Source organism: Taudactylus pleione, unplaced genomic scaffold (genome assembly GCF_031769625.1).
Source record: "Taudactylus pleione unplaced genomic scaffold, aTauple2 ptg000326l, whole genome shotgun sequence".
Lineage (NCBI taxonomy): Eukaryota > Metazoa > Chordata > Amphibia > Anura > Myobatrachidae > Taudactylus > Taudactylus pleione.
This window is the reverse complement of record NW_028284727.1, coordinates 6,556,427-6,584,276: the sequence shown is the minus strand read 5'-3', so window position 1 is coordinate 6,584,276 and position 27,850 is coordinate 6,556,427. Positions and strand designations below refer to the sequence as shown.

The 27,850-nt window shown below is 42.5% G+C and overlaps 1 protein-coding gene and 1 long non-coding RNA gene across 2 annotated transcripts in view; one reads left to right on the top strand and one right to left on the bottom strand.

Annotated features, from left to right (window-relative positions):
• Positions 1–10,779, top strand: part of RNF217 (ring finger protein 217) — a 97,053-nt gene extending 86,274 nt beyond the window's left edge. Inside the window, exon 6 of the mRNA XM_088443109.1 lies at positions 4,314–10,779. Within this exon, the coding sequence (XP_088299235.1) occupies positions 4,314–4,387 (74 nt within the window). The 3' untranslated portion in view covers positions 4,388–10,779. The remainder of the gene's footprint in view (positions 1–4,313) is intronic.
• The window catches only part of LOC148509472 (uncharacterized), a 99,285-nt gene that overhangs the window by 39,698 nt on the left and 31,737 nt on the right, over positions 1–27,850 (bottom strand). The gene's annotated exons all lie outside the window — the stretch shown is intronic.

The window sequence follows — 27,850 nt, the reverse complement described above, 5'->3', positions numbered from 1 at the left end:
TCTTCCCTCTCCGCATCGGGTGACTCTGCAGGTAGGGGCGCCACTGTACAAACATATCGCATTGGCATATTATTAAATGGGCAAATTGCTCATAGTGTCTCTTTAAGAAGGCATAAAGTGCAGATTTAATAATAAGGTATGCAGGGGTCCATATTAGGACTATCCATATTAAATCTAACAAATCTCTCCCACTAAAAGTTCACTCACAGAGCAAAAGAAAAGCACTTGTCTCACCAATCCTCGGACGTATGTTTTTGTGTGTAAAGACAGTAAAGTGTATTAACTCACATTAACATCTCAGTAGAATGGGTCGATCAGCCATAACATTAAAACTTGACATTACATAAATAACATTAAAACCACTAACAGGTGAAGTGAATAACATTGATTATCTCATTACAATGAGACCCGTCAAGGGGTGGGATATATTAGGCAGCAAGTGAACACTCAGTTCTTGAAGTTGATGTTTTGGAAGCAGGAAAAATGGGAAAGTGCAAGGACCTGAGCAACTTTGACAAGGGCCAAAGTGTAATGGCTAGACAACTGGGTCAGAGCATATCCAAAACGGCAGGACTTTTGTAGGGTGATCCTGATATGCAGGAGTGTGTGTGTGTGTGTGTGTGTGTGTGTGTGTGTATGTATATATATATATATATATATATGTACAGTCAGGTGCATAAATATTGGGACATTGACAGAATTTTCATATTTTGGCCTCTGTTCACCACCACAATGGCTTTGAAATGAAACAAACAATATGTGCTTTAACTGCAGGCTTTCAGATTTAATTTTAGGGTAATTACATCCAAATTAGGTGAATGGTGTAGGAATTACAATGGTTTCTATATGTGCCTCCCACTTTTTAATGGGCCAAAAATAATGGGACTATCAACTCAAAAGCTATTTCATGGACAGGTGTGGGCTATTCCCTCGTTATTTCATTATCAATTAAGCAGGTAAAAGGTCTGGAGTTGATTCTAGGTGTGACATTTGCATTTGGAATCAGTTGCTGTCGACTCTCAATATGAGATCCAAAGAGCTGTCACTATCAGTGAAGCAAGCCATCATTAGGCTGAAAAATCAAAACAAACCCATCAGAGAGATAGCAAAAACATTAGGTGTGGCCAAATCAACTGTTTGGAACATTCTTAAAAAGAAAGAATGCATCGGAGAGCTCAGCAACACCAAAAGGCCCGGAAGACCATGGACAACAACTGTGGTGGATGACAGAAGAATTATTTCCCTGGTGAAGAAAAACCCCTTCACAACAGTTGGCCAAATCAAGAACACTCTCCAGGAGGTAGGTGTATATGTGTCAAAGTCAACAATCAAGAGAAGACTTCACAAGAGTGAATATAGAGGGTTCACCACAAGATGTAAACCATTGGTGAGCCTCAAAAACAGGAAGACCAGATTACAGTTTGCCAAACAACATCTAACAAAGCCATTACAGTTCTGGAACAACATCCTATAGACAGATGAGACAAAGATCAACTTGTACCAGAGTGATGGGAAGAGAAGAGTATGGAGAAGGAATGGAACTGCTCATGATCCAAAACATACCACCTCATCAGTGAAGCATGGTGGTGGTAGTGTCATGGCGTGGGCATGTATGGCTGCCAATGGAACTGGTTCCCTTGTATTTATTGATGACTGATGACAAAAGCAGCAGAATGAGTTCTGAAGTGTTTCGGGCAATATTATATGCTCATATTCAGTCAAATGCTTCAGAACTCATTGGATGGCGCGTCACAGTGCAGATGGACAATGACCCGAAGCATACTGCAAAAGCAACCAAAGAGTTTTTTAAGGCTAAAAAGTGGAATGTTATGCAATGGCCAAGTCAATCCCCTGACCTGAATCCGATTGAGCATGCATTTCACTTGATGTAGACAAAACTGAAGGGAAATGCCCCAAGAACAAGCAGGAACTGAAGACATTTGCAGTAGAAGCCTGGCAGAGCATCACCAGGGATGAAACCCAGCCTCTGGTGATGTCTATGCGTTTCAGACTTCAGGCTGTAATTGCCTGCAAAGGATTTGCAACACAGTATTAAAAAGTGAAAGTTAGATTTAGGATTCTTTAGTTTGTCCCATTACTTTTGGCCCCTTAAAAAGTGGGAGGCACATATACAAACTGTTGTAATTCCTACACCGTTCACCTGATTTGGATGTAATTACCCTCAAATTAAATCTGAAAGCCTGCAGTTAAAGCACATATTGTTTGTTTCATCCTGGTGCCATCTCTTCTACAACGAAACTGATGCACACACACCTGGCTTTTAACATGTTGTAAAAGAAAATGAGATTCATCAGACATACATCAGTGTGTACTGACAGCTTTCTATCATGGCCAGTATTACATTTTTCAGCAATTTGTGCTTCAGAAGATCATCTGTGGTATAGCACCAAACGGGCTAGTCTTCGCTCCCCACATGCATCAAAGACCCTTGGGGGCACCCATGACTCCGGTTCACTGGTTGTTCTTCCTTGGACCCTCTTTGATGGGTACAGTACGAACCAGTGCATACTGGGAATATCTTCAAGAACTGAGTGTTCACTTGTTGCCTAATATATCACACCCCTTGACAGGTGCCATTGTATTGAGATGATCAATGTTATTCACTTCACTTGTCAGTGTTTTTTGTTGTTATGGTTGATTGGTGTATATCACAGGTTCTCAAACTCGATCCTCAGGACCCCAAACAGTGCATGTTTTCCAAGTCTCACAGAATCGCAAGTGAAATAATTGGCTCCACCTGTGGATTTTTTAAAATGTGTCTGTGAGTAATGATTACACCTGTGCACCTGCTGGGTGACTTGTGTGGGGTCCAGAGGGCCGAGTTTGAGAACCACAGGTGTATACATATCTTTGTTCCAAGTCTAGCAGACTGTATTTAAAAATACAGTTTCATGATGGTGTCATGTAGTGGAGAAAATGGTGTGGCAGCTCTCAATAATTGCAGTAAGCGAACATAGGCCTATAAATGAGGTAGTCTGCACAGTATAAACTACAGTTGTGACCAAATACACCTATCCTCAAATTGCATCAAGTAGCCTCATTTAATGCCTTATGATCTTTGCAACTGAACTGCACTAAAATACGAAGTACCTAGGGCCTGATTCAGAGTTGTACACTATTCCTGCCGCAGCTGGGGATTTGTACTGAGACACCCACTTGACTCATCGCAGTTGTCTGCAACTGTACATATACGCAACATCAGACGTAGATCATGCAAACGACGACTCCTTGAGTGAGTTTATAGTCTCTCAAAATGGGATCGCAGATGCAGGATGTGACACAAAGCGGTCGAGACACGCCTACATTTTTAGCTGACACTCCCCGCTGCCTGTCTGTCAATCACACTGTGAATAGAGACTTGCAATGTGCAACTACGGTAATGTACCTCACGCATGAGCAGTGGCAAAAAATCGCTCCATTTGCAAAAACATGAGCATTGTGTACAACTCGAAATCTGTCCCTTAGTACACTGTAACCGAACTAAGATGCAAAACTCAGTACACACACAAGGGTCAAAAGGAAAAAGACATGTACAATACAAGTGACCCGAGCAATGCATTGTTATGCTTGTACTAACTTCTTTGCTACAAAAATACAAATCCTAAATCGTTAGCACACTGTCAACTAAGTTCCTGATTCGGCATTGCACGTAACTGCAGTGCTCAATGCAGATTCCCGATTGTCACATGTGCAGAACGGGTTATGCGTGAATGCACGCAGCCCCTGATTGACAGGCAGAGGCGTTTACGGGGCAGGGCAGGGACAGCTGGTGGTTCCGGAAATCGGGTGTCGTCGTCATTTTCCGGGAGTGACAAGGCCGGGATCTGCGTCCACGGAAGCAGTTGCCTGGCATCGCAGGCCGGTCAGCCTGTGTAAGCTGAGTCTTAGCTGGCCGGCACCATCACGACGATTATCCCAGCCTACGACGTTGGTTGCAGTGCTGGGATCGCAAATGCAGCTTTCAGAAACCACCTGCTGCATTTGCTTATTTGCAAGGACAGAATTACAAAGCTGCTTGTGTGTGGCTTTGCAATTCCATCCTCTTCTGAATAAGCCTGTAAGACGCTAAACAGAGGAAAGAGTGCACTGCACAGCAATTGTGCCTGGTGTCTCACTTAAAAAGGATAGGTATATGAGGACACATCTATACATATATATTTTAATTAACATATAGACAAAAACTTTCTTAGCGCAATTAAATTGGTTTTGTGCAGTATGGACTAAACAAATGCAATTATAATGTGGATTTATTGGATTCATTTGCATTCTAATTTCAATCTAATTTCTTTTAGGGTTGTTTGGACTGCCTGTCTATTGCCTTTGCAAAAAGCAACGGAAAAGGACACGGACAGGTATGCCATGGTAAAAATGGGGGACTTCCTGAAGCTTGAACAAGTCCTGCGGGGGCAATACGATGTGTACCAAGGGAGCATTATCATCTTTAAATGACATAACTGTGGAACAAGGACGGTAGAATACAATATCTTCAATGCTTCGCTTTCCGAACAGCCCCCAAAGGCAGACCACAATGCCACCTGTTCGTGGTGCACTCCCAGCTGGATATGCCCAGAATTGCTGCTTATTTTTTATTTGTGATACTTGTATTTTTTATTTTGGAACATTATTTGAATTGCCATTTCCTGTAGGATTAAGACTAGATTTCCATTTGTTAGACAATCAAAATTGCTCAGCTTGGAAATTAAAGGCTTGACTAGCCTGTGTCTCCTCTAGCCTTTGGTCACGGAACTGGCCTATTTAAGGAAAACTCTAATTTTTAAAAAAAATAAGTCTATAACAATACAGAACAAACTTGGTCAACGGACTCCGCCATGAAGTTCACATTGATTGGTAGCGCCAACTTTACACACACTGTATGTGTACAGTACAACAGTTGCTTAAAAGGAATTTCAGAATTTCGGGCACTATAAACTGGTAATGGAGTATTTATGTAGCAGTTGATTTTTGTCACATGACTGCATTTGGGATTCACTCAAGAGTAAGCAAGTTATTTTATTGGTACATGATGAAATCCATAACACCAGGTTTGTTTGTTTTTTTAATCTGGCTGCTAACTGTTCAGTGATAAATCATCCAGCTCAGGTTTGGGCAGCGTTCCTTTTCCTCTTAGATATCCAAAGGGAACAGAATAGCAATTTGCAGACAAGTACTGTGCTGTGTTTTCACTGCAATCACTGGCATATGCGATCTCTTGTTTGTTTGTTTTTTAATCAAAGGGTTTCTTATCACAACTGAAGAACCTTTTCAGATAACACTAATGTAAAGAATTGCCCTGGAGGAAAAAGGCATGCACCCTGACTTGTGTGCAGGTGTTATTTCTATAGGATTTTATAAAATTCAGTTCACTACTAAAACTATGCTCAGACCCTCCTCAGCAACAAATAGGTCTTTATATAGAGCCATTTTGCATGTGCATTCAATTGTAAGTTAACAAAAAAAAAATACATTGTGTTGTCTATGAGCACATAGGGCCTTGGTCAGTATGCTTGCAGTTGCTTTCAGCTGCACATTCAGTTTGAAGCAGTGTTGGCTTACGATGATCGGCTTTGCACATTGTCATTATTTACATGGCTCATTTTACTGTGCAGCCCTATGGGAATGGGAGTGAAAATGAGTGGTGTTGCAGTCGCAATGTGCCATCGCTCCAAGTGTTCCCACGCTCTTCTGAAGGCACACTGCCAGCATCACTCCAAATTGAATTGCCTTCATAACTCCTTAACAGTGGAACCATCCATATTGTGTTCAAAACCAATATTTAGCCTATAAAGTCAATAGAAATCAGTGACCTTGTTGGGGCATGATGTATATGAATTGATATACTGCATTTTCCTTAATATTGGTTTAGCCCGCATTATTGTTTTGTACTTGAACTGAAGTTCTACATCTCTATTAATACGACGTTGGCCATGTTGACATTTATCATGTAGACAACAATGAAATGTCAACTTGTTAGAATGTCAACATATCATTAATGGTGGCCTAGCATTGACTAACCTTCTACCGACTTCTGCCGTGGCTTCAGTAGCGTCTTCCATGTCCCGGCGATCATGTGACTTTGACTTCCGGGTCATACCTCTGGCGTTTGGGTATTTCTCCTCTAATCCTCCTCCTAGTGCCTAACCCTAACCTCTCCTCCTCCGCCATGTAACCTAACCCTATTGTCAACATTCTGACAGTCAACATTTCACCTGTCGACATTCTGACCATGTTGACACGTTACCTTTTTATTAACTATGTTGACATCAAAACATTAAAATTGTGCCACAGCCTTTTCTTCAGACAACAGGGTTATGTTTAACACTCACTGCTAACAAATGTTTTGTGCCATGACCTCGTTGTATAATTTAGAGCAAAGCCAATAATAGTAATGCCAAAATGAGCTACAGATGTAGCTGTTTTTTTGCCAATTCCATTAAATTACTTAGTTGACACCTATATATTATGCACATATCTATAATAACCTGAAAAGGAAACTCCAGGGAAGATCAAATTGTTAACCAGGAACACAAACCCCCTCAGAAGAAATAATTTGTTCTAACACAAAGGACCCCAATTGTGATGCTCAGGCCAGACTACAGCTGCAACTCAGCTGTTCGGTGCTGATTACAGGCAGTGCTCTGTGAGGTTAAGCACCTCACAGAGCCTGATTGGACAGAACCATGGAGCATCTGACAGCCTCATATTGCGTTCTTCGTGTTCTCAATGTACAGAATTTATTGTGTACAAATGCCGGTAGGGATAGAAGACTTGGGCGTTCTGCAATAGGAGTGTGGATTTAATGTTAAAAAAAAAAAAAAATAGATTTATTTTTTGTTTACTCTAGAAGGCCAATTATGAAATAGTACCATGTTATATAGACATTTAAAATTAACCTTGTACAAATCGTTTTTTTTTCTGCCAATCTCATTTTACCTACAGTAGGACATATTAAGATTTATTTTAACATTTTAATTTATGTATTCACCATTTGATTGTACACTAATTAATGAAACACTGCATAAAGTTTATAGTAAAAAAATAGATACTGATTTGCATTCTCTAAACTAGGTGTCTATTCATATAGCAGTGAAATGCCCTTTATTAAAGGGCTTTTCACTGCTTCACCCTATTCATAGAAGGGATTACCTTGGAGAAATCTGATTTCTCCAGCAGTATCCCTGATTAGTATACACATTGCTTCTCCATACAGCAGTATAGGAAGAGCAATGTATAGAAGCACAGAAAGCTCAGCTTTCCGCTTCGCTTCTAAAAAAAAATAATAAAAAAAAAATTGCCAGCACAGGATGGTGTAATGTGCCTCCTGAGTGGAAAAGAACAGCGAAGACTCCTGTCTTGCTACCTTCTGCCGACTCTGCCCGCCCCCTTCCGTGACACCGGCCAATCAGCGGTGCCCAGGGAGAAAGTGTGATGCACTGGCTGCGTACATATGTCTATTCAGATGCTCAACTACTCAAGTTTGTCTGCCACCTGTATGGGGTGCATGGAAAAAGAACAGCACATCAGTCATTGTGCAGAATTGTAGGGGCTCCTTTGAGTAGTTGCCACTACTAGATACATATAGCACTCATTGGTTCATATGTGTCATATGAGGAACAGCTATTGCCATTGTTGAATACTATGCAACAATGTTCACGAAGACAAATCTTTCATCACCCTTAAATATGGTTACAATTAGAACAATGCATATTGGGGAGCGAAACGTTATGTAGGAGTGTAATCTTTTTTTCAGAAGTAATTCCCATAAGTTCTAGATTTGTAAATATATGATCCCTACTTTTTAATAAATAAAGAGCTTCATAAAATGAGTCACAGTTAAGGAGGGCATCCACTACACGATTTTAGCAGGCGATTGAACGATAACGACGTTGTTATCGTTCAATTGTTTAAAAATCGTTTATAAATCGTGCAGTGTTTGGTGGTTAACGATCAACGATGCGCGCTCCCGCTGGTCGTTTGATCGTCTCGTCAGTCGACTAAACATGCAGGTCAATTTCACTTCATCTATTAAAGATAGTTTGCAAATCGTTCAGACTGAAAGATAAAATTTCAAGGGAAAATCGTTTAGAGATTGGACAGGGAGTAGATCGTCTAGTGCAGTGTTGGCTAACCTTGACACTCCAGCTGTTGTGGAACTATGTATCCCAGCATGCCCTAATAGCAAAACTGTAGCAGTGCATGCTGGGTTATGTAGTTCCATAACAGCTGGAGTGTCAAGGTTAGCCAACACTGGTCTAGTGGATGTGCCCCATTAAGATCATCAGAAAGTTCACAATAGCGAGAGATGGTTGTGCTAATCTTGAGGTCATGCCTTGTCTATGCATGAGATTAATGATGAGGACAGCGATGTATGGGACAATGCAACAGCAGTATCGATTATGTGAGAGGGGCCATGAAGGCAAGCCTGAAGCTACAATCTGAGCATTATGCAATGTAGGAGTTGAGTTGCCATTAGAACAGAGTAGTGGTGTGAGGCCATTGTCAAACTCCTACACATGGGAAAGTACATGTACTGTATCATAAATGCAAGCTCACTGTATCACTTGGCTGCTACTGACTATTTGTTGCTGTAAGAGGTGCACAAAGTTTTCATACGTCTTAACTGGAGATGAGCATTTCGGTTTTGACTCTTCTTTTCGCCAAATTAGAGCAAGTTCGTATTTTTCTTATTGGCTATCCAAAACACATGACAGCCAGATAGCCAATATGATGCCGTTTTTGATACACAGCCAAGTAAAACCGAACCACTCATCTCTAGTCTTTAACGTTCGCTAGAAATCCTGCTTTTCCAAATTAACAGAGCTAACAATGCCATTATCTTTTTACCATATTCTTTTAATTATTAGTTTATATTTATATCACTGCAAAACCAAGCTATTTAGAAATAGAAAAAGAACACTTGCAATAAATATCACAATGAGAGTTTCTTGTGTTGTAGATGCCATTTCAAAGTTATTTTGCCAAAAATACGTGGTCAATGTATTGTTGTTTTAATAACGTTTGCCTTTAAGGATGTTCAGGTTGGCTTAGTGCCCTATTTGTAGTCTCAGAGTTGGAAGCCATAAACACTGAGTTATAATGATCGATAGTGCTGTGCTGAAATAAAATCTTTGGATGGAAATTTTATTAAATATTCATGCAGTTTGGGGCCAGAATGTATATAAGTCTTAAAGCAGATTATCATTGCCTTATTGCTTTTCTACAGTTTTGTGAAATTGTTCGTGTTCACATCTAGATGAACATTTGTTGTATGTATTAGAAGGTAATACTTTCAGTACATTACATTAGAATGCACTGAACTGATCCACTTAACTCTTGGGTGGTGATTTCTATGTCCTGCCACAATTTGTTTTTGTTTTGTTTTTACTACAGAAGGAAAATGTAATGATTTGAATTTAAAAGTTGATGGATTAGACATAGAGCCAAATAACTTTGTGTTATCACATAAACACAGTTTAAGTGTTATAGTATTTTTATGTTAACAGAGCCCGTTCATACCCATGTGTTGATTAATGCATCTCACACACACACTAATATATATATATATAGCGTGTGTAGGTGCCAGCATGAAGATGGCCTGGACTAAGCCTTCTATACATGTTATAAGTTGAGCAGAAAGTCCCATCTAGGGAAGAAGATCCCTATAGTGCACATTTTGAAGTACGCTGCAAGCTCACATTACAATCGCATCACATATTCTGTTAGTGAGTGTAATAACCACATATCAAAACCGTGAGTTTTTAACACATTGATGTGAACGAGCCCTTTTTAGTTCAAGTCATTTAAAAAAATGTTGTTCCTAACACAAATAAAACAGAAAACAATAGTATTTTTAATTTTTTTTGTCACATGAACTGTTTTGATGCGTTTACTTTGAATTCCTTATTATGTGGAAATAATTTTTTTTTTCTTTTTTAAATTTATTTTATTTTACACTTTAAACTCTTGAAATGTGATTTTCATTCCCATAAAATATAATGATTAGTTTTCTGTTTTGCAAGATTTAAATGTTTAGTTCTACTGTTCTAGCCCATTTCTGTCGATGTATTTTCTTCTCTTTTACAGAACTTTCCAGAAGTGTTTGGTTTCATTACTTTAGCTCTGGTACCAAGAAATAATACATTGTTTTTAATTTGGTTAAATTGGCGTTTCTGTCTAACCTAAACTGTCATCCTCATTTCTTTATTTTAGTGTTTTGTGGGAAATGGGTGACTTTGTCTCTTGTACTGTAATTTAATTCTATTTATGTTTGGCATTACACATACCATCATTTTAATGTAACTTATTTAATGATGTTAATGTACAAGCTGCACTTTAAAAAATAATTTTTAATTGCACATAACTTAAACATGGCTTCTAGCTGAAGATAAACATTGGTTCCATAGGCTTCCATTTGGTGCTTTATCAGTGTATGTTTATGGATGTGTGTGTATATATTGATAATATATGCGTATACACAATTATTGCATACTTGTTTAAATATACTTTAGTGCCTTATTTCCTGAATCACTTGTTTTCCTGTTAGTTATGTATGGCAGTGCCCAGAAGGTTCCAGCATCTCTGTTTGATAATGAAATTTGAATGGGTATGATATAAGTTTGAGGTAGGTGAAGATTAATGTGCCTCCTTGTCACAAGATTGATGTAACCTTTTAGTAAATGCTAAACATACAGATTAGTGACTTGTAATTTGAATAAACAGATGGGCAGGGTAACCATTAAGAAATAAACTTTTTTATATATATTATTCTGTGTCATTATTTTGCAATTACATATTTTGTAGCTCATATCATGTCAGTGAAGTAAAAACCTAATATCGTAATCAGAAAAAAAAAATTTTTTTCGTTTAGTAAGGATTATTTTCAGGCAAAACGTAATTTTCCATGACCATTTTTAACCACTTAATATTAAATATGGATATACTTATTTATTTTTTAAAAAAGGGAAAAAACAAAACAATATATATGTTTTATTTATAAGGCTCCACGAACTGTATGCAGTGATATTGATGGTAAACATTGTTACTTTTAAATTTCTGTAGAAGAGCTTAAATGCAGTCCACCACAGCATCATTATATAGCATAAGTACCAAACATTAATATCCCAGCACATGCGGAGTAGGACAGATAACAGGGAAAAGGGTAGGGCATAAATATAAATTCAGTACTTGGTGATTCTGTTCCCAACATATAGGTGAGCAAACATTTTTCTGTTGCTGAAGGGGAGGAGGCAAGACTGTGGAGCACTGGTGACATGGCGCGAACAACACGAGGGAGGAAGGCCCTGCCCAAAAGAGCTCACATGCTAAGGGAAAGGGATGAACAGTTGGAGATTGAATTGGGAAAGACACATGGGGCCAAATGTAATTGGTAACGAATTAAAGTAACATTTCAACTCTCCCCTTCTCAATATTTTTTTTTAGGTGCGAGTTGGTGCCGGGACTTGCAAATGTAATAGCCTGCAAACTTTTCAGCTCGAGGCTATGCAAATCTATGCAATTATTTTCCTATGTAAACTAACACCTTTTAATGCGACTAGCATTAAAAGGTGCGAGTTATACAGAAGCCATCACAGATCAGTGATATCTGTGAAGGCTTCTGTCTGTGTGTTTTTTTAAAAAAACACATGCACCCCCTCCCCTGAAGCATAACCAGCACTGGGCTATATAAAGGCTGTCCTGGTTCTAAAAATACAAGGGGGGGGTGGTAATTCCACAGCCAGCGAAAACCTTTCACTGGTTTCCCCAGCCAAAGCATTACCCCTGACCGCTAGTTAGCCCAGGCTGGGGATTTCCCCAATAAAGGGGTCCCCTTCTCCAGGGCACCTTAGGCTGATGGCCAGGGGCTGTCCCCGGCACCCCTGGCCGGTGAGTGCTGGGTTGATAGTGTAAATGTGTTGTATAAAATAGAAGTGTTAATATTGTCTTTGGCTGTGGTACTACACATCCCAGCACGCCTCCCCCGCATGCTGGTATTTGGAGAACCACAAGTACCAGCATGCGGGGCAAAGCCAAAGGCATACTTAAAGAAAAACACACAGTGAAAGTACAATTTTATTTAAACACACATGCACACTCACACTAACTGACACACATACTCATCTTATCCATATGTGCATGTTTCTGTGTTACTCTGACTTGCTCAGGATAAACTCCCCTATCTGAACCTGGTCTAAAGTTCTTGCAAAATTTAATCAAGTTTGGCTTGCGAATTTGCAAATCACAACCTATTGCATTTGGAGAGTTGTAAGTTTAGAATGGGAAAATGATTTGTAAATTTATTTGTGTGAAAAATGCGCGCACTCTAACATTTGCGATTAGCCAAAACATGCAAATTTACTGTCAAACTCACAAAAAAAACAAAATTGCAACCTATTACATTTGGTCCATGATCTAGGGCTGGAGGACAAAGCATCAAGTTATGAGGAGGGCTGGTATGCTTTAATAAAAATTAACATTTTAATGACGTATTTAATGCTGGGAAGGCTAGTAGAGAGGCTCACTGAGTGAGTTTCTGAGAATGGGAGAAGCTGTAGCAAAATCTTGGCGGTGAGCATGAGGAAGTGACCACAGTGGAGTTGAGGCACTGTTCAAAAGCAGTGTGATGTTCTGGGTTGTTAGTGGACCCGGGGTGGTAGCAGGAGCGATCACAGAAGCAGAATTGAAAATAAAACTAGAATTTTTAATAAGTGCTTGAGTAGACATATAATGGCAGTAAATAAAAGTCCAGGAATATATAAATGTGCACAAGAGTTCTGTGGTGGGAGTAAAAGGGTTAATGTCCAAGTAGAAACAATTAGAGCTGTGCAGGTAGTGAAACTGAAAATAATCAAACCAGGTATGCAGGTAGTGAACTGAAAATAAACAAGCCAGGTATACAGGTAGTGAACTGAAGCGCAGGACGTCAGCAGGCACTCAGGTATGGGCAAGGGTGATGGAGGAAGCGGGGTAGTCCAGTGGGAGCTAGGAGCTGACAGGCAGACTGGCAGACAGCGAATTCACAGGAACAGGAAAGCACAGAGAACTCCCTTTCAGCTAGGTTGAGATACACGTTGCACTGGAAAAGAAGGAAGGCACTGACCCTTCCTAAATACCCCATGCCGTGCTGTTACTGGCCGGAGGGAACATGTGACTCACAATGATTGGCCAGCCGCATCACATGGCCAGAAGGCAAGATGGCGGCGCTCATGCCAAACGGAACGGAGACGCCGCCAGGCCTCACCAGCGCAGAGTGACAACAGGGCCGAACAACAACGCGCGTAGCCAAAGCCCCCCGCCAGACACCAGCTCCGCCACCAGACAGCCTGCGCCACAACGACCTCACAGGTAACACCCGCCTAGCGCCATGCTGAAATACCCTGACCGTGACAGTACCCCCCCCCCCTTTTGGGGTGGCCTCAGGACACTCACCAGGCTTCTCCGGATGGGCAGAATGGAATCTCCTGATGAGCGTGGGAGCATGGACATCACGAGCATCAGTCCAGCAACGTTCCTCTGGACCGTAACCTTTCCAGTCCAACAAATACTGAAGATGACCTCTGCGCAGACGAGAGTCCAAGATCTGGGCGACTTCAAACTCAACTCCTCTCTCCGTCTGGACTCGAGGAGAAGCAGGTAGAGCATTATGGAACTTATTCAGGACTAGGGGCTTTAATAAGGAAACATGGAAGGAACTGTAAACGGTAGGCCACTGGATTAATGGTTTCTGTTATGGTGAAGGGACCGATGAAGCGGGGTGCGAATTTCATAGAAGGAACCCTCAGACGAAGATTCCGGGTGGATAACCAGACCTGGCTTCCAACTTGCATGCGTGGAACTATTCTACGCTTCTTATCGGCCTGGGTCTTATAGCGAGAGGATGCCTTCAACAAATCAGACCGTACTTGAGTCCAGATGGCAGCAAAATTCCGCACCGTGTCCTCCACGTCCTTCGGAATTCGGGAACACAAGGATGAAGGCCATATACAACCTAAAATGGCGTTTGGTTAGTTGACGAGTGGTAGGAAGCATTATGTGCAAACTCAGCCCACGGCAGCAAGGCAGCCCAATTGTCCTGGAAAGATGACATAAAAATTCTTAAGAAAGTCTCTAGATCTTGATTAACTCTCTCGGTGGAGCCGTTGCTTTGCGGATGGTAGGCCGTGGAAAAGTTTAACTTCACTTGAAGAACAGAACACAAAGCCCTCCAGAATTTTGCAGTAAACTGCACACCACGGTCAGAGACAATTTCTGCAGGAAGGCCATGTAGACGAAATATGTGTTGGACAAACAACTGTGCCAGGTCAGGGGCAGAAGGTAACTTCTTCAACGGTATATAGTGGACCATCTTAGAAAATCGGTCTATTACAACCCAGATGTTGTTGAAACCTTGAGAGACTGGCAGGTCTGTGACGAAATCCATGGAGAGATGCGTCCATGGACGTGATGGAGTAGGTAATGGAAGCAATTCCCCAGCTGGAGCTTGTCGTGATGATTTATGCTGGGCACAGGAGGAGCAGGAAGAGATAAAAATCCATTATATCTGCCTTCATAGAAGGCCACCAATAGTGTCTTTTCAGGAACTCCAAGGTCTTCCGAGTGCCTGAGTGCCCTGCGAAGCGAGAGGAATGTGCCCAAGTGAGAAGCTGCTTCCTTAATTCCGGGGCCACAAATGATTTTCCCGTAGGAGGCTGAAGTTGTAATGCGGCAAAAACTCTTGATTCCAAGACAGGGGTATTGCTTTGATTTTCAGATTGATCATCACAGAGGAGAGATCTGGATAGGGCATCAGCCTTCTGATTAAGTGCTCCAGACAGGAAGGTCAGGGTGAACTGAAACCTGGCAAAGAATATTGCCCAGCGGGCCAAACGAGGACTCACACATTGGAGGTTTTTGAGAAATAGGAGATTTCTATGGTCCGTAAATACAGTAAATGGAAACTTGGCGCCTTCTAGAAAATATCTCCATTCCTTCAACGCCAACTTTACAGCTAGTAGTTCTTGCTCACCTATGGCGTAGTTCCTTTTGGAAGGTGAGAATTTTTTAGAAAAGAACCCACACGGGTGGACTCTGTTGTCCTCATAACGTTGAGACAAGACTGCTCCCACAGCTTCAGATGATGCGTCTACTTCCAACAAAAAAGGCCTGTCCAGATCTGGTTGTCGAAGAACTGGTGCTGAGATAAAGGCCTGTTTTAGAAGATGAAAGGCAGACTCTGCTTCAGGTGACCATTGGGCAGGATTAGCACCTTTGCGGGTCAAGGCTGTAATGGGAGCTAGCAGTGTAGAAAATCCCTTAATGAAGCGTCTATAATAATTGGCGAAGCCCAGCAATCTCTGGATGGCCTTCAGTGTCTGAGGTTGGGTCCAATCCAGAATTGCTTGTACCTTCTTGGGGTCCATTTCTAAACTGGAGCCAGATATTACATAGCCGAGAAAAGGTACACTGGGCACTCCAAAGACACATTTCTCCAGTTTGCAGTAAAGGTGGTTTTCTCTCAAACGGGTCAGAACTTCTTTAACATGTTCTTGATGTTTAGCCACAGAGGGTGAAAAAATCAGTATGTCATCCAGATAGACAACAACCGAAACATATAACATATCCCGGAAAATCTCATTAACGAAACTTTGAAAGACAGCAGGGGCGTTACACAATCCAAAAGGCATTACTAAATACTCGAAATGTCCATCTCTGGTATTAAAAGCGGTCTTCCATTCATCGCCAGCTCAGATACGAATGAGGTTGTAATCCCCTCTCAGATCTAATTTAGAAAAATATGACAGAGCCCTTGACCCTATCAAACAACTCAGTAATCAGGGGAAGAGGGTATCGATTCTTTACAGTAATGCCATTAAGGCCTCGATAATCAATACATGGTCTTAGACCACCGTCCTTCTTGCCAATGAAGAAAAACCCAGCTCCGGCAGGTGAAGTAGAGGGGCGAATGAACCCCTTAGCCAGGTTGACCCGGATGTACTCGGTCATCGCTTGAGTCTCAGGCAAGGACAGCGGATAGGTACGACCACGAGGTGGTATCTTATCAGGTATCAATTCAATTGGACAGTCCCATTCCCTATGAGGGGTAAGATATTTGCTTGTTAAGAGAAAACATCGGCGAACATCTGATATTCCTTGGGAATGGCAGAAGAAACAAATGGAACTGTCTTTCTCACAGGTCGAATTTTTGGAAGACAGGATTTCTGACAGTCCATACCCCATGACAGAATCTGCATAGAACTCCAATCAATCCTGGGATTATGTTGACGTAACCAGGGTAGACCAAGAACAAGTTCCTGAGAGGCCTCTGATATCATCAGGAATTTTAAGGACTCAGAATGAAGTGCCCCAATTCGAACCAATACTGGTTGAGTCTCTTTGGTGACTATCCCGTTAGTTAGAGGGCGTCCGTCTATAGAGGTCAGAGAAATGGCATGGTTGAGAGACAAACAAGGAATCTGAAATTTATCTATGAAACTAGACGTTATGAAATTTCCGGCTGCTCCCGAGTCGAGGAGAGCAGTAGCAAAGACAGGTTTGGGTTTAAGATCCAAGGCTAGGGTAATCGTGAAATCTTTAATTTTTGGAGTCAGGTTCATAACTCCTAACTTGATGTCTCCAGGATCAGTTAGGATTTGGCATTTCCCGGTTTACGGGGGCAGAAGATCAGCAGGTGACCGGACTCTCCGCAGTACAGACGGAGGTTCTTTTGCATTCTTCTCTGACGTTCTTCTTTGGAGAGGTGTGTATGATTCACCTGCATAGGCTCCTCTTCAGTAGGAGAAGGAATGGGACAGGTAGAAATGGAGGAGGTAAATGACCTTTGCTGGTCAGTTCTGTTTTTTTCAGCCTGACGTTCCCTGAAGCGTAGGTCAACTTTGATACACAACGAAATCATGTCGTTCAGATTAGTAGGAAGCTCTCGAGTGACTAGATCATCCTTTAGTCGGTCTGACAACCCATGCCAGAAGGTCGAGGTGAGGGCTTCCTCATTCCATTTGAGCTCTGATGCTAAAATTTTAAATTGCACGGCATATTGACTGACAGGATCGACCCCTTGTCTCAGTGTCATGTTGTTTGAAGATGCTGATACAGGAAGCCCAGGTTCATCGAAAATCCTCCTGAAGGATGACACAAAGCCTGCAGAATTATCCAGCAGCAGATCTGAGCGCTCCCAGAGTGGGGAAGCCCATTCCAAGGCCTGGCCGGATAACAGAGAGACTATATAAGCCACTTTAGTTCTTGCAGTTAGAAGGTTGTCAGGCTACAGGGTAAAATGTATGTCACACTGATTTAGGAATCCTCGGCAGAGTTTAGGATTGCCGTCAAATTTATTTGGTAAAGGAAGATGTAAGCGGGGAGATGATCTGCCTCCTGTATTCCCAGACGCTGATGCGGATGTAGATTCTGGTACTTCAGGGGTAGAAAAGGAAGTTTGCAAACTATCCTGTCGCTTGGACATCTCTTGCAGAAATTGAGCCATCTGATGCTGCATGTTTTCCAGATTTTCTAAACGACCAGAAATGCATCGGAACAAATCCACTCCTGACTCCTGATCCGTGGCCGGCTCCATGTGGCCAGTGCAAACTGTGATGTTCTGGGTTGTTTGTGGACCCGGGGTGGTAGCAGGAGCGATCACAGAAGCAGATTTGAAAATACAACTAGAATTTTTAATAAGTGCTTGAGTAGACATATAATGGCAGTAAATAAAAGTCCAGGAATATATAAATGTGCACAAGAGTTCGGTGGTGGGAGTAAAAGGGTTAATGTCCAAGTAGAAACAATTAGAGCTGTGCAGGTAGTGAAACTGAAAATAATCAAACCTGGTATGCAGGTAGTGAACTGAAAATAAACAAGCCAGGTATACAGGTAGTGAACTGAAGCGCAGGATGTCAGCAGGCTCAGGCACTCGGGTATGGGCAAGGGTGATGGAGGAAGCGGGGTAGTCCAGTGGGAGCTAGGAGCTGACAGGCAGACTGGCAGACAGCGAATTCACAGGAACAGGAAAGCACAGAGAACTCCCTCTCAGCTAGGCTGAGATACACGTTGCACTGGAAAAGAAGGAAGGCACTGACCCTTCCTAAATACCCCATGCCGTGCTGTTACTGGCCGGAGGGAACATGTGACTCACCATGATTGGCCAGCCGCATCACATGGCCAGAAGGTAAGATGGCGGCGCTCATGCCAAACGGAACGGAGACGCCGCCAGGCCTCACCAGCGCAGAGTGACAACAGGGCTACACAACAACGCGCGTAGCCAAAGCCCCCCGCCAGACACCAGCTCCGCCACCAGACAGCCCGCGCCACAACGACCTCACAGGTAACACCCGCCTAGCGCCATGCTGAAATACCCTGGCTGTGACAAGCAGAGCAGAAAGGGCTTAAGGGAGTGAGGGCAGAGAAGAGGTTAGAGATGTAGGGAGGGAAAGAATGGTTTGAGGCTTTTAAGAGATCCCGCTGAGCGAAAATAATTGTGGGTCCCAGGGACCCCTCACATTGAAAAATTGGGGTCATACTCCACTGATGACATGGAGGGGCACAGGGCAGTGCTGACATGATGGGGTGAGGAGTATAGGGCCCTGACGACATGGTGGGGGTGGGGTAAAGAGCTCTGAAAAAAGCAAAAGGTGAATTGAACAGTAAAAAATAAACCCATACAGAGGACAGCGACAAGATTGCTTTACCCAAACAGTACTGGCACAACTACACTTCGTTAACCACTATGGCAGTGGACTAGCCTGAGATAATGAAATACACACCTGACAAGGCACATACGTGTATCATAATGGGAATATGCAACAACATTGCAGAGATGCCACTTGTGGGAGGAGCCCCAGACAATTATCTCTCTAAATTGCCGGGATTGGAGGAGTAATCCCGGAACCTGTTTCCAGCAACTGTGTGTGTGCACTTTTAGAGCAGAGCAGTTGTGCTGTCATTCCCCGGCCGTTACACTAGGCTGGTGCTCAGTGTGTCATCCTAGATAGCGGGCGGCGAGCTGGGGACGGGGCGCATGTCTATTGGGGACACATCTTCCTCCTTATTGGATGAGGAGATTCTGCCTTCTGCGCTGATTGGATGGGGAGGGATGAGGAGACTCTGCTGCCCGCACTTATTGCATGGGGAAGTTATTGGGCAGGCGAGCTGGCTGCTGTGGCATGCACAGAGCGCGTCCTGTAGGACCTGCTCATTTTTAAAAAGGGAGTCCCTTAGGGGCGTAGCTTGGGAGGCCAAGATGGTGATGCAAGTTTTTAGTGCTTGCCTAGGATGCTACAAATTTGCTTACTTTTAGCATCCCCCAGTTATCCACTGTTACCTCCACACAGTGGAAGCCCCTCCTCGGAATTGGTACCTCCCATTGAGTTTTGTCACGCCGCTCCGGTCCACTTCTAAGCTGGGACCGTATTTCTCCCGACATCGTCAGAGCTCTGGGTGCCATCTTGGGGACCTGTTCCGTGATACATTTGACCCTTCACCTCATTTGGCTACCTTCTTCCTGCTTGGTCCTGGTCTCCTGCCGCTCCCACGGCTGTCTTCTGATCAGTGCAGCTGAGACGCGCTGCTGTGTACAGGCAGCCGGGGACCCCCTGCACTGTGCACCTCTCCTCTCCCATTCTCTCCTGCTTAGACGCTGGGCCCCCTCTCACACCCTTGTGTGCTGGTCACCCTGGACGGTATAAAGATAGGCGTCTGTATTTTGACACCTATCTTAAGTCCCTTGTTGGGATTTCGATGTCAGTATTGAGACCAGCGGCATCGTGGCTGCCGGTCTCATAACTACATCCCATTCTGTGTGCACTTTTTTTTTTTTCTTCAGAACATTAATACTATGAATATCATTGGCCCTCATTCAGAGCCGTTCGCTATTTGCGGTCGTTCGTTCAAAAACAAGGGGTGGCTATTCAAATGATCCGTTCGCAAATTGCAGTCTGTTCACGCCTCTAAGTCTGAACGAGCGAGCAAAACATACGCTCGTTTATTTGTTAAAAACGCCCCCTGGCCGCTCGCACCATACGTCATGTCCGCTATTTATTAGATTAATCGAGTACATCGACCAGCGTATGAACTGCTCGCTATTCTTGTGGTTGGTGTTTGCTACCACAAATTTGCGAGCAGTTCTGGCTATAAAATAACCCAGTGACGTGGTCAATGACGCTGCTGTATTAATTATGCACACCCATAATACGCCCGTTTTGACCTTTAAGCACGCCTGCGTTCGGATCTCCACTCCCCATTTTCAAGCACCTTCCCCTGTTACCACCCACATACGCCTCATTCTGTCACTCAAAATAGCAGGCACTCGCTATATAGCGTACAAACGATTTTTGGCCGCACTGACTGGTTCGCGCATGCGTACTAAAAACCGTACGCATGCGCAGAGGTGCAAACATCGCTCGGAACGAGCGTACTGCCGCTAACGAGCGGCTCTGAATGAGGGCCATTGTTCTTTTGAACTTAGAGCTGAAAGAGAATCATTTTTTATGGGTTAAACTGGAATTAACATATATGCCTCACTATTAGACAGTCAGCACTAGCAGAGTAGCACTTTATCAGAGATGGATGTGCACTGGCAGTGTATTACTCTAAGATTTGTATTTGTCTGCACATTTTTATAACTTACAGTATCCCTACATATGTGTGCACATACCCATCATTGAGACATTTTTGTAACATATACTGTAAATCAGCCTATCACACAAAACTGGAACTCTGCTGGGCCAGGTGCACAGAAGACAGTCAGAACACAGGATTCAGATAACCTGGAACGCTGAGGCTGGGGCAAAGGATCTGAGCCTAATACTATGGCACAGATATGTGCTCAAAACAGTGTTTAACTATGCCGTCCATTTTGATCCATGAAGCAGGGTTGGAATGTCCCAGTGGTGGCTTTATGCTGAGTACACACTAGACGATTTATCGGACGATCTGACGAATCGGGCTGACCTATCGTCTGTATCATATGCACTATGTGCACTCCTGAGCAGCGACATTGGGGTCTTTCTGTGCATGCACTTCAGATGGAGTGACCCTGCTGCCGACACCAGGAAGGTACTGGTGAACGATTTATTAATATAATAATTATTAATTAATAATTTATTATTAAGCCCTAGATTGTAAGCTCCTAGGAGCAGTCCTTCTCCCCACTGTCTCACAGCCTTCTTCTCTAGCACTTCTATGACAGCCTTCACCTTCCCAGCTGTATTGTGTATGGAGAATTGTGTTGCTAATTGTTACTTGTGTTCTGTTTATAATTTGGTTACTGTATTGTAATGTAATGTTCTGTGTACCCTTTACTGTATGTACGACGCTGTGGACCACTTGTGGCGCCCTATAAATAAAATGTAATAATAATAACCAGATCATGCAGTGTGTACGGACCGTCCAATATATTGTACCATCAGGTGTCGCATTGACGGGTCAGGTAATGTGTACTCTGCTTTCCCTGATACAGAGAATTGCCCAGTACCATGAGAGTGCATCAATGAGTGTGGAGCTCTACCACAAATCACTATGCAGGCAAATAAACACCCTCAGAGCTAGAGATGAGTTAGAAAAAGCAGAAGAGAATGAAACCAGGAGGATGAGCCGTCTGTTCTGTTGGTGTATTTTAGGATAATGTATGTGCTCAATGTATTTTCGATTTGTCTGCTGAGATTTTGAGGCTGTTCTGAGGTGGGAGCAAGTAACTTTGTATCTGGAACAAACCATGTTGCAATGCAAGGGGTTCAAATACATGTATTTATTTTTTTGCATGCAGGGTAAATACTGGCTGCTTTTGCATGTAGCTCAAACAAATGGTGGACAGCTGGAATTCCTCATTGCAATTTAAATTTGACTTTGGACACGCCCCTCCCAAATCTAAATCTCTCTGCACATATTACAGGTGTGCAACATGGTTTTGCCAAGGTGCAAAGTTACTTCTATATCTTTCACACTACAAGCAATAACCCGGGTTATTGCATGTGACCGTGTAGCCGGGTAATGAGCAGGTTTGAACACTGGTTCAACCCGGCTTGCGATGCAGTGTGAGCAGGTAACCTGGGTCAAATCTGTTCACAGCAGAGGAAGAGCTGCCGCTTGTAGATGATCTCATCTCCAAGCGCCGGCTCAGCACATGATGGCGGTGACGTCATCGACCTGTCAATAAGCCAGGTCTGGCCACCAGTCTGAAAGCGTTCTCAGCCGAGTCACACCCAGGATGTGCGCGTGAACAAATTCCCAGGTGCGACCCGGCGTTACAATGTGAAAGCGGTACTACTCTTTTTTTTTTTTTTTCTTTGCTCCCAATTTAGAATCAGCCCCTTGTCCCATTACAGTTCAATTTCACTTGCTCTTATCTGTTTTCCCTGTACGGTGTAATCGAAAGACTTTTACCAACTGGGATTTGCAGTACTACAGATAGTCAGCTCACTGAATAGCTTTGATGCTATATAACTTTTTAGTCTTAGGTATCATTTAATAAATGTATTTGTTTCATTTAACCACTGACAATTTTTTTTTTCAAAAAAACGCTCAGAAATTGTTGGAGTTTTTTTTATGACTGAATTAGGTTTAAAACATCTTTTTAAAACATATCCAACACAATTTTATAAAACTATTTTTTTTTACCAATTGCAATTTTTATGGTATAATGTAATGATGGCCGATGGCCTCAACCATCAATAGAAACCATTAAGTGTTTGAGGCCACAGTCACCGGTGTTTCACTAACATCGGTTTGCAAACCATCGATGGTCCCACACCCCGCCACTGGACCCCTTCGCGCCCTGCCATTGACGCCGCTGAACCCTCGCAATGCAAGCCGGATTCCCACGCACCCTCGTCTACGCTGCCGGACCCCAGGTATTGTAAATACTGAAAATAAAATCCCATACCCGAAATGCTCCTGGTCCCGAGCATTTTGGATATTGAAAACTCACAATCTATATAAATTTATATTAGTGATAGGATCACTGGTAAAGTGGTCTGTGGCAGGTACATTTGTCCCAGATTCATATTCAGTCAAATGCTTCAGAACTCATTGGACGGTGCTTCACAGTGCAGATGGACAATGATCCGAAGCATACAGCAAAAGCAACCAAAGAGTTTTTTAAGGCTAAAAAGTGGAATGTTATGCAATGGTCAAGTCAATCCCCTGACCTGAATCCGAATGAGCATGCATTTCACTTGATGAAGACAAAAGTGTAGGGAAAATGTCCCAAGAACAAGCAGGAACTGAAGACATTTGCAGTAGAGGCCTGGCAGAGCATCACCAGGGATGAAACCCAGCGTCTCGTGATGTCTATGCGTTCCAGACTTCAGGCTGTAATTGCCTGCAAAGGATTTGCAACAAAGTATTAAAAAGTGAAAGTTAGATTTAGGATTGATAAGTTTGTCCCATTACTTTTGACCCCTTAAAAAGTGGGAGGCACATATAGAAACCGTTGTAATTCCTACACCATTCACCTGATTTGGATGTAATTACCCTCAAATTGAATCTGAAAGTCTGCAGTTAAAGCACATCTTGTTTGTTTCATTTCAAAGCCATTGTGGTGGTGAATAGAGGCCAAAATATGAAAATCCTGTCAATGTCCCAATATTTATGCACCTGACTGTGTGTGTGTGTATATATATATATATATATATATATATATATGAGAGAGCTAGAAGCAAACGGGAACATATATATATATATATATATATATATATATATACACAGTATGGACACATATATGTATAAATATGTATATACTGTACATACACACATGTATATATACACATATACAGTGTATGTATATATATATATATATATATATCAGTTATCTGTTGCGCAGAACTCGTCTGCAATATAGCCAGTCCTTTAGATAAAGGTTCTTTACGGATGTATGCGGCTCACCTCCTGAGCAGTATCTGATTTGAAACAAAGAAACAAGGAGCGCACCATCGTGAACCATATAAAACACATTTAGAACATCAAAGAGAAAACTCACATTGTATCAATAACAATAAGCATAAAAACGAGCTCCGGCAGGTGATTGCACGCCAATAGGAATAATGCTCCGTATGAGCGGCACGGCTGATACGAGACCCGGCCTTTCTTCTCGTGCTGGCTGGGAGCATAGCTAGCGTCACTAAATCCCAAACGCGTTTCTTCACAGAAGTCCATGTGATTTGTGAGTAATTAAGTGTCTTCTACTGAAGTGTGAGTGCCCATTCTTCTCTGCCTATATTTTGGACGTAACTGTCTATAATGGATCACCCTGGGCTATACACTTTGACATGAGAGTCCAGCTTACTGGAGTGATTGGATAATGGTGCGGTTCTCGGCACCTTAAAGCTAGCACCTGGATGTAAAGCATTTTTTATCTTCAGTTGCAAGTGAAGTTTCTCTATATTAGTGTTCCATTCACAACGTACCCTGGGAGCCCATTTTGTTATATGTTTTGTTACTTTTTTTCATTTGTTTTTGTTTTGTGTGTAAACATTACCTCAGGGCTATCTACTGCATTCAGGAGGTACCACTCTGGGGTTTAGACTTATTGATATTTATATGTTTGTCAGTTTCACCACATTTGCCTGTACAAGATTTATAGGGGTATTCAATATCGAGCGAAAACTCAGTTTTTGCAATGTTTTCGCACCGATGATGTCATTTTCGGAGGTTTTGGTTTTACACCGTATTCAATTTCAAAGACTTTTCGCAGGTTCGAAAAGTCTTTGAAAAAAAACGGGGATAACTTTTCACCACTGAATAGGTGTCGAAAAAAAGTGCAGAATTGGGGTTTAGGGGTGCAGGCTTAAAAAAAATAGCCTTAACCCCTGGGAATGACATTTTAAAAATAACTGTGTCAAAAAAAAGTTTTTTAAAAAAATAGGGACACCCCAAAAAATGTATTTAAAATTTGGGGTGAAAAAAAAATAATGGGAAAAAAGTGTTTAAAAATAGGGAAATAGGTTCAGGGCTATTCTGCAAATATGCAGCAGGTGTATTCTAGAGTAGGCTATTAGCGGCAGGTGCATAGTTGCAGAATTTTATAAAACTTTCTTTAGGGACATAAAAAATATGCTAGTACCCATTTTCATGTACCCCACTTAAAAAAAAGAAAAAAAATAACCTAAGTGCTCTTTTGCAACACTTCTTCAATGTCGGGAAAAAACACCTGCTGCGGCTATTTAAATCCCCGACTTTCATTTGCAGGCTAAAACGGGGGTACCCATAGTGATCCCCCATGTTTTTACAACTTTAGGGGGGTCCTACAATTTATTCCAGGAAAATTTCATTTTTTTACGCCGATCCCACTTCGCACCTTCCCGTTTTCGTAGGTTTTATATTGAATACGGGGATAAAGCGGGCGCGCGCCCGATCCTTTATCCCAGGAAAATCTCCAATGTGGAGCGAAAGTCCAACACAGAGTTTTCGCTCCCATATTGAATACCCCTCTATTCAATATGGGAGCGAAAAGTCCACCTAGTGGGTCCTCTTTTTTTTTAGGCAGGGGTCAGGGGCTGGGCCCACGATGTACCCCAGATACCCAAGTAGACGTGGGGGCAAAACCAAAAAAACGGGGAAGGGGATGTCCGAAGAGCTAGAGCCTATTTACAACTTATCTAACTGACCCCTGTCACAAGCCGAATTTGAGGTCCTTTCACTTGGTCTTTCATTTGTTCCTACGGTACAAAGTGACAAATTCAATTGGTCCATTGATCATTATAAGTTTGGTCGTAAATCGCGACTACTTCCAGCAAATTTAGAAACCCCAGTTTATTTGACCCACAGTCAAATAACGCCAGTATCAAAACCTATTTACGGTTAGTTGATCTTGGGATGTCGACTTGTAATGTCACCAAAAGATATGATAATCTTACCCATATACAGAGATGTGCCTTGCAAGGCATAATACATGTCGAGTCAATTGTGATACGTCAGGCCAATAAAGGCGGAGCTGTTGTGGTGCAGGACTGGCATGTGTATGTCCAAGATGTAAGACGTCAGTTTAGTGATGGACATACGTATGCCCAGGTGATTCCAAATCCGATGCTTGAGGTCAAGCGTAGGGTCGACCTAGTGGTAAATAGGGCGGCACAACTGATGTGGATCGATGAAGGGGTAGCAGCTTATTTAACAGTGCCTCATCCAGTGTGCCCTATTATGTACTTTCTACCCAAAATTCATAAGTCTTTGGTCGACCTGCCCGGGCGGCCGATTATATCAGCAAGAGGCTTGGTATTGCAACCCTTAGCAATCTTTGCTGATGGGTTTCTCCAACCCCACATGATGGGTATAGAGAGTTTTCTACGTGATACGTCTGATTTCCTCGACAAAGTTTTGACCCTAAATGACCTTACTGAGGATATGTGGAAAGCCACCATGGACGTATCGTCTCTCTATACGTGATACCTCATCAGGCAGGCATTGGTGCAGTGAGAACCATTGTTAGTACTGGTATCCATGTTGGACCTCCGATTGAGTTCTTATGCGAATTGATTGAGCTGGTGCTTGGTTCTAACCATTTTTACTATGGTGGGGACTACTACATCCAGGTGTCCGGGAAGCGGCGATGGGGTCTGATTTGGCCCCATCGTATGCCAACCTTTATGAACAAAAGCATATTTTAGCTCATTTTGGGTCTAAGATTGTGTGTTATAAGAGATATATCGACGATCTGTTCCTTATTTGGAAAGGAACGTATGTCAAATTTTTTTATATGATTTCCATCCTCAATGCATTGGATAGCCCTATACGTTTCACTGCTAGCCTTGATAAAAACTCCATTAATTTCCTTGACGTGACTGTTTCACGTCTAGGGACTGGACTATGCTCAACTTAATATCATAAACCCACCGACCGGAACACCCTGCTCCATGCATCAAGCCAACATGTGAGCAGCCTGAAGGAATCATTGCCCATCTCACAATTTTGTTTGGGTTTTACGCAACAATACCTCTCAAGATGCTGCTGAAGTACAATTGGTGGAGATGCGCGCTAGATTTCTGGCAAGAGGGTACTCACCACTAGTAGTCGATAGGTGCGTGATGAAAGCATGACTACGACACCTTCAAATAACTGCTAAGAAGAAGGTAGACCCTACAAGAATGATATATCCTACCACTTACAATGTAGCAGCCATAGCAACCAATAAAGCAATCAAATGCCATTGGTCAATTATCACCACAGATCCAGCACTCAAAGGCATCAGTAAGCAACCACCTATGATGGCGTACCGACGTGGTCCTAATCTACGCCAACTACTAATGCAGCCTATGAAACAACCTAAGATGCAGCAGACACATTGGCTTCCAACCCGCCGTCTTGGCTGTTATAGATGCGCTGATTGCATCACTTGTCGGTCAATGACGACTGGGACCCACTTTTCCCATCCTTACAGTGGGAAGAAGATAGCGATCCACCATCGTTTACATTGTACTTCAGACTACGTGGTGTACATCTTGCTGTGCCCATGCGGGCTCTATTATGTTGGTATGACAAGATTGTTTAGGGACCGCATGGCCAATCACCGTTCAACTATTCGGCAGCCCTACAATCTAAGAGCTCCGACAAGCCAGTGGCTAAACACTTCTTAGCTTTGGGCCATTCTGTGGCCTCATTGAAATGTATGCTGATAGACCATGTTCCACAGCCAATCCGTGGTGGCGATAGAGAGCGCCTTCTGAAGAAATGTGAGACCAGATGGATTTACAGGCTCGATACTGTCGCCTCGAAATGCTTAAACGAATGTCATACATACAACATCTTTCTGCGGTGAACACATATACACATATACATTTTCTATAATGTATATGTTTACTTTTTCGTATATATATTTTATTGATTAGTACCCATTTATTTTTTCATTTTTTATTCT